At 41.0% G+C, this 13,274-nt stretch overlaps 1 protein-coding gene across 1 annotated transcript; it reads right to left on the bottom strand.

Moving 5' to 3' along the window:
• Positions 1 to 9,644: 9,644 nt before the first annotated feature.
• On the bottom strand, positions 9,645 to 11,085 carry LOC124098139 (uncharacterized). The gene is given in 2 exon segments (XM_046452751.1): positions 9,645 to 10,191; positions 10,193 to 11,085. Coding segments are annotated over 2 exon segments (1,440 nt in total).
• Positions 11,086 to 13,274: the final 2,189 nt, after the last annotated feature.

The raw sequence follows: 13,274 nt of genomic DNA, 5'->3' as shown, positions 1-13,274 counted from the left end.
CAGAAGTGGGGGGCAGGAAGAGAGAGTGAGAGTGAGAGAAAGAGGAGGAGGAGAGACAGAGAGGATTCAAAGGCAAGATATAGTCCCTAAGGGCACACCCCCAGTAACTGACTTCCTTCAGCCGCACCCCACCTGCCTACAGTTACCACCCAGTAGTCTATTAAAATTATTAATCTACTGATGAGGTTACAGCTATCATAATCTAATCATCTTACCCGTGAACATTGCTGCATGGCCTAATACATGAGCCATTTGAGGAATGTTACATACCCAAACCATAATGTTCTGCCATTTCCCACTAGTACCATGGGCTAGGGGGCCTTTGGGGGATCATTTAAGATTCAAACTATCACAGCAGAGGAAACAGGTGGAGGGCTAGGGATGTGGCTCAAGCGGTAGCGTGCTCGCCTGGCATGCGTGTGACCCGGGTTCGATCCTCAGCACTACATACAAACGCAGATGTTGTGTCCGCAGAAAACTAGAAAATAAATATTGAAAAATTCTCTCTCTCTCTCTCTCTCCCCTCTTTCACTCTTTAAAAAAAAAAAAAAAAGGAAACAGGTGGAATCCAGTGATCTCCCTGAATGAGAAGACAGAGCTGAGAGTCCTGGGAGATCAAGACAGTCAAGTGCATAGAACAGAGAATAGTAGCCAGTACTCATACAGGGCCAGGAACAGTACTTCTTCCCATCCAGATTGGAAAAACCCAGAATTCATGGCATTGTGCAGATTAATCAGGAACTTTCCCCCTCAGTGTTGAATAATAATTACCCCTAAATGCTGTTCCAGATTTGTCTTTAAAAATCATAAAAAGTAGATCTAAAAGGATCAAGCTATTTCCAAGTTACTTGACTTTATCCCAGAATACAGCTCAAGAAGATTTATAGGAATACAAAAATATCCACTCACCTCCATCTCTAAGCCTGTACAATCTCCTCAAGATTCAAGTTCCTGGGAAAGAATAGGGCTGACTGATCTGTGTCTTAGTCCATTTGTGCCACTATAATAAAATACCTCAGACTGAATAATTTTTTAAAGAAAAGAAATTAATGCCTCACCGTTCCAGAGACTGGAAAGTCCAAGATCAAGGTGCAAGCGGGTTTCAGTTGTCTGGTGAAGGCTGCTCTATGCTTCCAAGATGGAGCCCTATTGTCCCACCTTCTGAAGGGGAGGCATACTGTGTCTTCACGTGGCAGAAGAAGGGAAAATAGCCAAGTGCTGTGTGAAGCTTCTTTTATAAGAGCCTTAACCCGATTCCTCATGTCTTAATCATCTGTTAAAGGTGTTAGGTGCCTGAAAGTGCACCTAAACCCTCAGGATTGAGACTCAATTCTCAAGACATTTCTCTTTGCTTCTGCCTGCTTTCTCTCCTAAGAATTAGTTGGTCACTGATGCGTTCAAACCACAGCATGTGAGATACATGGTCACAATCAGATTGCTTTCTGGTTATGTGACTTCAGTCACCCCCACTCATTCTTCAGTAAAGCTGGCTGGACCACGAGAGGAATTGTTCCAGGAAAATAATCCAGTGTGCTATTTTTCCTTTACCTTTCTTTCTGCAGTGAGTTACTTTATGCACATGCTATGTGACAGGTACTCTGTTAGAAGAAAGGGATACAATCAATAATAAGCAAAACCAGATACAAACTCTGCTCCCCTGGAGGGTAGGATCAACAGAGACTTAGATCGACACTGATTCTGCGCTTAATAACCACACAGTTGAAAATTACAGAAATGCTCTGATGGAAATGAATGCTTCCAAACAAGTGTATAACAAAGGACTCTGGTCTGACTTAGGGTTTTGGGGAAATACTTCCTGCAAAAGAGATGGGTCAACTGAGGTCATGGCAAACCAGGTAAATATCATGTGCAAAGGGCCTGTGACTGGAAAGAGTCTTGGTTATACCCTGAAAAGCAACTCATCCTGAAAATAGGGCTTCTCACTATCAGTATCCAAATTAACAAAAGCATAGGTTTGTGGATGACTTCCCTTGTCTCTGTGATATCAATATAACTTCAATGAATGGGAGAAAATTTAATGTGGGTTAGTGAGATCACCTACTTTTCTAAGAACACAAATTTATTGTTTTTTGTGTTTTTTTTTTTGTAGTTCAGCACATACACACCTAGAGGTTGAATATAAATTCTGTAGTCAAAATTAAGTAAAATGTCGCTAAACTGTAGCTTTCTATGGGATAGTAATAAGAATCATGTTATGACTCACAGAAAAAATAATTAAAAGAGAGTTTAAAAATTTTATTTGAAATGGGCAATTCTCTGTGGAGAATAATTACATAGAATTTGCATACACTGTAAAATCCAAGATAGATGTTTTCATATCTATGTGTGTACTCATTAATTAAATATGACACCTAAAAACTTGTCTACTAAATATAATTAGATGTTTATCATACACATAATAATTTCATTTCAGCTTTAAAAATTTTAACAACATATTATTAACAAAGATAAAACAGTCATAAAAATAAAGTTCAAAATTTATAGTTGTTTTTTAGAAGAATTTCTCTTACACAAACATCTATTTTACATAAAAGTGAGATGTATGCATTTGTAATATTTGTACAAAGGTTACATATTATGTTGGACTTATTAGTTAATCATAGAATTTGGGGAAAATTCCTTTGAAAAGCCATTCATCACTGTCATTCAGTTTTAGAACACTACCATTATTCTGAAAAGTTCCTTCCAGAATTTATGTGATTTGCTTTTGGAGCAACAAATAACCTGAAGAAATGTATTTATGTATAAATGACTATAATATAGCAAGTTTATTGCTGAATAATCTGGTCAATCAATCTCAAAAATCCAATCTCAAAAATAAATGACATCTACTCCCAGTCTCAGGCCCAGAAAACAAATGATTTGCTTTTGGTCTTCATAGAGAAGAGTTTGACTTTGTTAAATTCAATTAGACAGGAACAAAGTATGGGAGAAATTTCATATGGCTGTGACTTTACATTAGTCCCGTACATAGTAGGTGATCAGTAAATGGATTCCCTAGTATATTCTATATATAAATGTCCGTTGAATGTATTGTAATTGCTTTTTAATATTTCCTTCCTTCTTGTGCCAGTATGCAAAATACTGCACCCTGAAGAGTTGCCAAGGGGAGAAAAAAATCCAATTCTATCCTTCTGGATGCTTTGTTCAATTCTTAGTGTTTCCATTATAAATAAAAATCTTTTATAATTATCACCTAGTCTACTCTCTCTTTCTATAGGTTGGAATACAATCAGCTTTTAAAATAGGAAAGCTGATATCACATTTGTATAAGCCCATTTAGGTTTAATAGTGTTTTAACAATGATCAACGTAATTTCATTTCCTCCTTGCAGGTCCTCATTTTTTATTTCTTGATAAATTTTCTAAATCTGAATGTGAGAATTTGGTGCCATTCTTTTTTTAATTGTTTACCTCCTCACAACGTTAAATAGTTCTTTTTCTAAGTACTTTTTTTTAGTTATAGATGAATACAATACCTTCATTTATTTACTTAAAATATTTATGTTTTTGTAGTTGTACACAATAACTTTTATTTATTTATTTATTTTATGTGGTGCTGAGGATCGAACCCAGGACCTTGCATGTGCGAGGTGAGCGCTCTACCACTGAGCCACAACCCCAGCCCAGCCTCTCATTTTTAAAAATTAATTAATTAATTAGTTAATTAATTAAGAGATTGTTCTCAGGGGTGCTTACCACTAGCTACATTCCCAGCCCTTTTAAATTTTTGATTTATTTATTCATTTTTATTTTGAGACAGGGTCTTGCTAAGTTCCTTATGATCTCACTATGAGGCTTGCACTGAATTTGTGATCCTCTTACCCTTGCCTCGCAAATAGCTTAAATTACAGGTGTGTGTACCACCATGCCAGGTGATGCTATTTTCTTTTGGGGGTGGGTTCTGGGTATTGAACCCAGAGGAAATTTATTTTTTTAATAATTTATTTTATTTTTTTAAATACACAACAGCAGAATGCATTACGATTCTTATTACACACATAGAGCGCAATTTTTCATATCTTTGTATGTATATATAAAGTATGTTCATGCCAATTCATGTCTTTATACATGTACTTTGTTTTTTGCATTACAATTCTTATTACACACATATATATATCATAATTTTTCATATCTGTTTGTATATAAAGTACGTTGACACCCAATTCACATCTTCATACATGTACTTTGGATAATGATGTCCATCACATTCCACCATCCTTGCTAAACCCCTGCCCCCTCCCTTTCCCTCTCACCCCCTTCCCTATCTAGAATTCATCTATTCTTCCCATGCTCCCCCTACCTACCCCACTATGAGTCAGCCTCCTTATATCAGAGAAAACATTCGGCATTTGTTTTTGGGGGATGGGCTAACTTCACTTAGCAATATCTCCTCCAACACTGTCCATTTACCTGCAAATGCCATGATTTTATTCTCTTTAATTGCTGAGTAAAATTCCATTGTGTATATAAGCTACATTTTTTTAATCCGGAAATTGTATTCTTGAGATTGATTAGACTGCCAACTCAAGAGTAAACATTTTTATCATCTAGTCACTCATAAGTCATTTTTCATGTTATACGTTTTTCAAAAGAGAAACAAATGTAAATTTTAAAATTATTGTGTGATTATGATAAAGCACTAATTTCTAGAAGATGAGCTAATAAGGAACTTTCACAACACACGTTCAGGAATTTTGCTTTCTGCATATTTTATGGATTTGGCTACATATGGAAATTTCAAAACTGTAAGACTATGAAATTGAGAGTTCTACTATCATTCCCCACTTTCTTTTCAGTGAATGTTATCTGACATGAATTAACCATATAAATAGGAAGACTATAAATTGAACCTGAAATATTCTCCATAGATTTAAAAGTGTTGGTAGGATGTATTTATCCAACACTCTACTTAAAGCAATCCTAATAATTTAAAAAGGGAATGATAATTTAACAATGAAATTTCTTCAGGGAAATGAGGCAAATTTTGTGCTCAAACCATATTTTTCTGATGTTAAACCAATCATATTTTTAAAGATAATTTTTATATCTTACTTTGGTCATGGTGTATAATTTAGTTCATTAATATTTTGTTTATAAACAAAATTTTGAAACTAATACACACATTGTTTCTGATTCTTGTTTTGATGGGCATAAAGGTAATTGGCTTGCAATTTTTTTCTTTTTTTGCTGTACTTGGGATCAAACCCAGGGCCTCATGCATGCTAGGCAAGCACTCTGCCATTGAACTCACTGCTAACCCCCTTTGTTATCTTTATTTTGAAACAGGGTCTCACAAAGCCACCCAGGCTGGCTTCAAACTTGTTCTCCTGCTTTAGCCTCCTGAGTAGCTGGCATCAGAGGCCTGCACCACAGTGCCCAGCTTCCTGTATGTTCTTTAATCTTGTTTTGATATTGTGGTTCTATTAACTTATAAAAAGGACTTGGGACTTAGTCTTCCTTTTTTTTTTTTTTTTTAATTCTCTGGAAGAGTTTGTATAATATCGGAATTCGTTGTTCATTGAAAATTTTAATATATTATCTTTATCTTACCTCTAATCTTCAAACTTAGGTATAGAGAAAGAGGCATATGGAGACTGACATTTCCAAAGCTGAATAATAAATCAGGATTAAAATAATTAGTGTTAACTCAGCCTTCCTACAGGATTCACAACATGCAACTAACAAGAGAGAAAGAGAAAGCAATTATGAATTGTGAGAATCTTCTCGAAGTCAAATGCTTCCTCAGTGAGCATTTATGCAGATAGGAAAGACAAAAATGAAAAGCTCTGAACTTCCATTGAGAGAAAGAGAATCCTTATTTAGAGAAGACAAATTGGAGCTGATTGCCTCCTTTCTCTAGGCATCACCAGCTCCTCCTTTGCCATCAGATAACACAGATTAATGCACCCTGTCATTCCATAGGATGTTGTGTTGCCATAGACACTTGCCCAGTTCTCAAATTCCCTTGGTTTCATACATTTTTGTCACAAAAGGAATGTTGATTGGGATTCAAAGAAATTCATGCAAAAAAAATGTATACATAAAGGAAAAACAAAATTAGAATATGCCTGAGTTTCTTCCCTTCCTAAACCCCTACCTCTTCTTTTCTTAGTTAATGGAAAGGGCCATTTGCTTAATGGTGTACATATACATCTCACTACTGTTTCTAAACTCATTCAATAATTCTTGAAATAAAACTCAACTGGTGAAGACTACATAAAAATTGTGACATTTTCTGTCATGAATTTATTTCTTATATAATTGCACCAATTTGGGGGGTTGAATTATTAATTATTTCACCTTGCCTTAGTGTTGTCTTTCATTGATTAGAACTAGTGTCCTTATACATTATTTTTATATCTTTCTAGTGATACAGACAAGATAAGTATCATTCCTATTTTCTAAATGTGAATAATATCAAACAGTCATGTATTTCCCCAATGAGACCAAGATCTAAGTTTTCTAATAGTAATCTAGTTAAATTTGCAATATATTGTGTATGTAAAAGGATATGAAAATTATTCTAGCAGGTTTGGGGTTTAGTTCCATGGTTCAATAAATACAACTCCAATAAATACAACAAAATAATTGTAGAACTTGATTAGGACTATTTTGTTGATTCCTAGGCCTTGCCTAGGAGAAAAACCAGTTAGAAACTTGGAAAGCAAATGCATATTTATGCTACTTAATATTATTTTTCCCTCTTGACCACAAAAGCTAAATGAGAAAACCAGAGTGAAATTGCCCATCTTTGTCATTGATGAGGTTGAATCTTTTTTTTTTTTTTCCTTTTGGTAAATGAGGATTGAACCCAGGGGTGCTACCAGCTTTCTATATATATATATATATATATATATATATATATATATATACATGTATATATATATATATATATATTTTTTTTTTTTAATTTTGAGAAAGGGTTTTACTAAATTGCTGAGATTGAGATTGGATTTGAATTTGCCATTGAAAGACCCTCCGACTCCCTGTCCAAGGAAAAGCACACGAGACACTGGCTGCAAAAGCAAGAGGCGATTTATTGATACACAGGCGCCTGCGGGTGCTCAGCAAGACCTCAGCCGGGGCTTCGGCGAACTGGCACACAGGGCTTTGGGGCACAGATCTTTTATAGGGTAAAGGAGCAGGTTTCGCGCGCGCGGTAAGCAACAGGTTTCTTACTGGTCTCTTTGAACCTAGCATATAGGTTACCTAAAAGGCAAGGTTGTTTTTCACTGTATGTTCCTGGAAACCACATGAAAACCACTTGTTTTTCACTGTATGTTTCCGTTTGCTCAACCGTGCCGGTTCTTTCCCAACCATCCTGTTCTTTTCTAATCGGTTACACTTAACTGATTATCTGAAAAACACATCTGATGCCTGTGCAGGTGCAAAAGCAAGCCCTGATGATTTTGTAACTGGGCCTAAAGTTATTGGGCTGGGGTCTCTCATTCCCCCCTTTTTCTTTATCATGGATAGAATCTTATATCCATTGTCCTGCTTGCTCAGGTTCTTGGATTAAGCTTGTTTGTGACCCTGTTTGTTGTTTAAGCAACTGGTATTGTTGAGTTAGAACCATAGTCTGGATTATAGAAAGTCTTTCTTTCATGAACTGCACTAGTCTATTAAGTATACAAGGTCCGAATGTCAGGAGTAACAGCAAAATAACTAAAGGTCCTGCTATGGTAGATAGCAAAGTAGTTAACCATGGGATTTATTAAACCAGTGTTCAAACCATCCTTGTTGAGCCTCAAATTCCTTCTGTCTCTTGGCCAGCCTTTCAGTGACCTTTTCCATAGTTTCCCAGACTACCCCTGTATGGTCAGCGTAAAAGCAACATTGTTCTTGTAGAGCTACACAAAGACCACCTTCTCTGAGGAACAACAGATCTAATCCTCTCCTATTCTGTAACACAACTTCTGAGAGGGAGGAGAGAGATTTCTCTAGGGCTGTGATAGACTTGGCCATTGCAGTTAAATCCTCATTCATAGCTGCCTGTAGTTGCAATAATTGGTTACCTTGCATTATCGCGGCAGTTCCTGTTCCTATTCCGGCTGCTATTCCTCCAATTCCTAGTAGTAGAGCTATGGTCATGCTGATGGGCTCTCTAGGGTATCGTTTCCGCCCCTCAAGGCGTCCTAGGACATAGTCTGACCCTAGATATGATATTTTAGGCCATAATTGTATTAACACGCAAAAATCAGTGGTTGCATTGAGGACTGCCGTAGAAATACAAGGGGTCAGTCCGGTATTGCAGGCCCAGTAAGTTCTGTGGGGACCCCACAAATTGTTATTTTGTGAGCCTGTCACTGGGGGGTAATATTACAGAGATGTTGGTGTGATGGGGGTACGTTCCCCATACAGACCCCTTGTCCTGTCACTTCGGTGATGGTAAGCTTATAGCTTGGTAGAGATACACACTTAGGGTCAGGGTTTGTACTACTGTTCCAGTTGGACATAATTGCTATCCCTTCATAATAGGGTGGGCTGGAGGTGAGACACAACCAACAATCTTGGGTGCGATTTGGGTCGGTGGCATTGAGGGCATAGAATGCTCCTTGAATCAAATTTAACAATCGATCTCCAGTCCTAGGGTGAGTGGGCTCAGGGGTATAACTAGAGGTTTGATGCTCGGGTGGTTTACTGGAGGGAACTTCTTCTAAGTCTTTGGGCTGTTTAGGCAGGGAGGGGACCTTTTGGTCTCCGAGTACCTGATTTGGTCGTATCGAGTGGGAAGGGGGCTCCTGTGCAACCAGCTTGAGTCGGAACACAATCCCTGGATCTTCCCCGCTAGGATGATAAAGGCGTAATCCCCAAGTATTTCATATGAGCCAATTTATCTGTTGGCGCCCTTTTAGGGTAAATGTAAGGGTGATATTGGACTCTCCTGGGGTTGTTTCAGAGAACCATACATAATCTTCCTTAGGGTGCCCTTTTAGCCAGTATCCATTTGAACTGGTTTCACATCCCCATGACCCGCAGTAGTAGTGGTTTATTCTGCCACATGTCCAAGAATATGGCTTCCATCCTGGACAGACGTACCATGAGCGGAACCTACAAGGGGGGGTAAGAATCTCCTGGAGTCCTATCTGTATTCGGCCAAGACCCTGTTGCTAGTTGACATAGATCAAAGGTCATGTTTGGCCACCAAGTATTCAGAGGATGGTGTTCTGAAGCTAAAGTTAATTGGGCATTTGTCTCTACATTGGTGAGGGTCCATCGGTACGGCTTGCTTCCAGTGGCGCCTTGGACCCACGTTGTTTTGTGGCTCATTGGTCCTGGCGTTCGTGTTAACACCGAATGTTGGGCTCCAGTATCTACTAGGAAGGTTACAGGTTGCCCCCCTACTTGCAAAGTTACCCGGGGCTCAGGGGGGAGCTCCTGGCCCTGACTCCCCTAATCTTCATCCAGGGCTAGTAATTGAGGGGTCCGGTTAGTACCTCTTCGGGTATTGGGGGGTTTCTTTGGACAGTCCTTAACCCAATGTCCTTTCTCCTTGCAGTAGGCACATTGGTCTCGGTCTATACGGGGTCTGCCTCGTTCCCTTTCCCTACCTGTTCTATCTCCTCGTTGCCCTGCCTGAGTTACAGTGGCCAATATCTTACTTAATTCTTTATTACGCTTTCAATCTTTTTCTCTTTCTCTCTTATCTAACTCTTCTCTAAATTTAAGATCTCTTTCTTCCTGCATTTTTCTGATCCTTTCTTCCTTTTCCTCTGGGGTTTCTCTCTTATTAAAAATCTTTTCTGCTTCCTTTAATAAGTCCGCTAGAGTAAAGTCTTGTAGGTTGTCTAACCTTTGCAACTTGGTCCTAATATCTGGAGCGGATTGCCAAATGAAAGCCATAGATATGTTTCCCTTCTGATCCTCACTATCGGGGTCGAAAGGAGTGTATCTCCGATAGGCTTCTTTTAGTCTCTCTAGGAATGTGGTCGGAGTTTCCTCCGAACCCTGGGTGGTTTGTCTTACCTGGGCCAAATTGGTGGGCCGTCGCCCTGCTCCATGGAGACCCGCTATGAGTAACTGGTGATAGAGACGTAGGTGGTTCCTACCTGCATCAGTATTATAATCCCAATCCGGTCGAATTAAGGGAAAAGCTTCATTGATCAAATTTGGGAGTTGGGTATGGCGCCCATCATCTCCCGGCACATTTTTACGGGCCTCTAAGAGCCCGTCTCTCCTCTGAAGTGAGAAGAGTCTGCAAAAGCTGCTGACAGTCGTCCCATGTTGGTTGATGAGTCACTAGAATAGATTCAATCAGGGAAGTTAGGGCTACAGGGTCATTGGTAAAGGAGGGATTGTGGGTTTTCCAGTTATAAAGATCAGAGGCAGAGAAAGGCCAGTACTGATATTGGCCATTAGGACCTCCCGTCTGCCGCAAGGGGAAGGCCCTTGAAGCATCCCCTGGGGCGGTAGGTTCTCGGCGCCCGCGAAGTCTCCCCACCATGGGGGATGGGCCCGGAGGGGCATTGGTAGTTGGACCCTCTTGTTCTTCTTCTTCTGAGGAAACCTGGATGGGATCTGGAGCTGGTAGAGGTTGGGGATGGTAAGGTGGGGGTTCTTCAGTCATCAGGTCTATAAGAGTTGAATCCTCTGGTGGTAAGACCTTCTTGGGTTTTGTCCCTGCTGGAGTCACGTTTTTGGGTTTATCTAGAATAGGGTAAAGCCTAGAGGTTTGAGGAGGGGGTGCGGGTATCGGGATAAGTGGAGCGGAAGGTGGGGGTGGGGCTTCAAGGGGAGAACGGGGAGGAAGCTTAGGTGGAGAGAAAGGGGCGACCCAAGGAGGTGGGTCGGAGGCTAGATCTTCCCAAGTAACAATGTAGGGCACTTGATTGGGGTGTCCTTGAGGACCTTGGGTGAAAACCCGAGACTTCACCTGTAAAATAAGATCAAGGTTAAATGTCCCTTCTTTTGGCCAGCCAACATCGAACGTTGGCCATTCCGTGGTGCAGAGTGTTATCCATCTTTTCTTTTTGATTTCCACTGACAGGTTGTTAGCCCGGTTCCGGACGTCCTGCCAATGATCAAGAGTAAGACTCAAGGAAGTTGTTATAGATTGTCCCATGTTAGTCTCAGGTGGAATGAGAAAGTACAAAGGCAAGGGACAGATACAAAAATCAGACAGGACACAAAGAACGCACAAACCGAAAGTATCTGTTGGATTAGGGGGAGGAGGAACTCCGTCACCCACAAGAACAGTGTACTCTTTGAAAACACTTGAGGCCCCAAAAATTGGGCCCTCCGAATCCCTGGGACGTCTCCCAGGGTGGCAGGGGAGAAGTCCGAGTTCGTCAACTCCTTCTCAAGCTTCCCAGAAAACAGAGCGACTACGCGTAATCGTACGGACGCTGCGCACAGACAGATAACGATCGAAGACTGCAAACATAGAACAAAAGAAACACAAAATGACACGAGCTGGCCAGCTTACCTCCCAGTGGTTGCCGGGTGTTCCTCGGGCAGGGATTCGGATGGGGGCGCAGGGGGAATCTCGGTGGGACCTCCAAATGAAAGACCCTCCGACTCCCTGTCCAAGGAAAAGCACACGAGACACTGGCTGCAAAAGCAAGAGGCGATTTATTGATACACAGGCGCCTGCGGGTGCTCAGCAAGACCTCAGCCGGGGCTTCGGCGAACTGGCACACAGGGCTTTGGGGCACAGATCTTTTATAGGGTAAAGGAGCAGGTTTCGCGCGCGCGGTAAGCAACAGGTTTCTTACTGGTCTCTTTGAACCTAGCATATAGGTTACCTAAAAGGCAAGGTTGTTTTTCACTGTATGTTCCTGGAAACCACATGAAAACCACTTGTTTTTCACTGTATGTTTCCGTTTGCTCAACCGTGCCGGTTCTTTCCCAACCATCCTGTTCTTTTCTAATCGGTTACACTTAACTGATTATCTGAAAAACACATCTGATGCCTGTGCAGGTGCAAAAGCAAGCCCTGATGATTTTGTAACTGGGCCTAAAGTTATTGGGCTGGGGTCTCTCACCATCCTCCTGCTTCAGCTTCTCAGGTCACTGGGATTATAGGGATGCATCACCACCTCAGCTCTTGAATCTACTTTATTTATTTATTTAAAAAATATTTATTTTTTAGTTATAGGTGGACACATATTTGTATGTGGTGCTGGGGATGGAACCCAGTGCCTCATGCCTGGTAGGCGAGCACTCTACCTCTGAGCCACAGCCCCAACCCTTGAATCTACTTTAATATTGCACTATTACTTGAAACTTTTCCAGTAAGTTGGTCAGTTTAGAAACTACTTGTTATAGGCAATTTTGTTCCTTCAAAATTCATATGTTTAAGTCCTAACATTGAGTACACTGGAAAGTGACCTTATTTAGAGACAGACCTCTTCAGAGATTGTCACTGCCTAGGGGTGCTGGGTTCATTGTCTCCATTCAGCAAAGAATTGAAGAATAGGACACAATGGACACAATTAAGCAGCAGGTTTATTGCAAAAGGCACAGAGATGGATTTCTCTAAAGAGAAGGGGACATGGAGCTGGGAATTCAGTGGGGGAGTTTTTTTTATGGTACCTGGAATTTCCTTCTTTCCTTATCTCCTCCTGGTCCATGCTCTCCTCACTATTATTGATTGGTTCCCTGCTGGTAGCAGGCCCGCCCTGGCCCCTGGGGACTCAACCCCCAGTTCTTTGTTATGCATGTCAATGTGGCCAGCTCACAAGGCCATGACTCGGGCTTGCGGTTCCCTGTTTATCTGCCTGGAGCATTTGTGTCTCTCGGGAACATCTTGAGCCTCCTGATAGGGGACGGTGACGTGATGGTAACCCAAGGACGCAGTTATTACTCTTCCCTCCTCACTTTTGAGTGATTTCCCGCAGCTGTTAAAAAGATATATAAGGGGAACAAATTTGGCAATAAAGCGCCCACACGCTCCCTCCTGGATGAAGAACCTTGGTGTCCTGTGTATTTTTAACCCCGCCGTCCCTCGCCGGACTCGGCTCTGTTAGCCGGATGGACAGTTCCCCTCATCCACAAGTCTGTTTTAGTTTTTCTATTGGATCCCCTGCTTAGGAGAATAAGTACAGATGTGTCTGTCTCACTGGGTCCCCACTTGTGTCCTTTCATCAAGCAAGAAGTTGACCTCAGTGGAAGACCCTCTCCATGCTCCTTTGTTCTGGTCCTGACCCCGACCTCCTCAGGAGCCATCTTGCCCTGGCTGCACCAGACCTTTCTACATCTCACTCAAGGTGATGAGGTCACGAAGTTAAAATGAGGTCACGAAGTGCACCC

Source organism: Marmota monax, unplaced genomic scaffold, assembly GCF_021218885.2.
Source record: "Marmota monax isolate L192 unplaced genomic scaffold, Marmota_monax_Labrador192_F-V1.1 WCK01_AAM20220418_F8-fsc00042, whole genome shotgun sequence".
NCBI classification, from domain to species: Eukaryota; Metazoa; Chordata; class Mammalia; order Rodentia; family Sciuridae; genus Marmota; species Marmota monax.
Note: the sequence above shows the minus strand (reverse complement) of the source record. Positions and strands in the feature narration are given on the sequence as shown.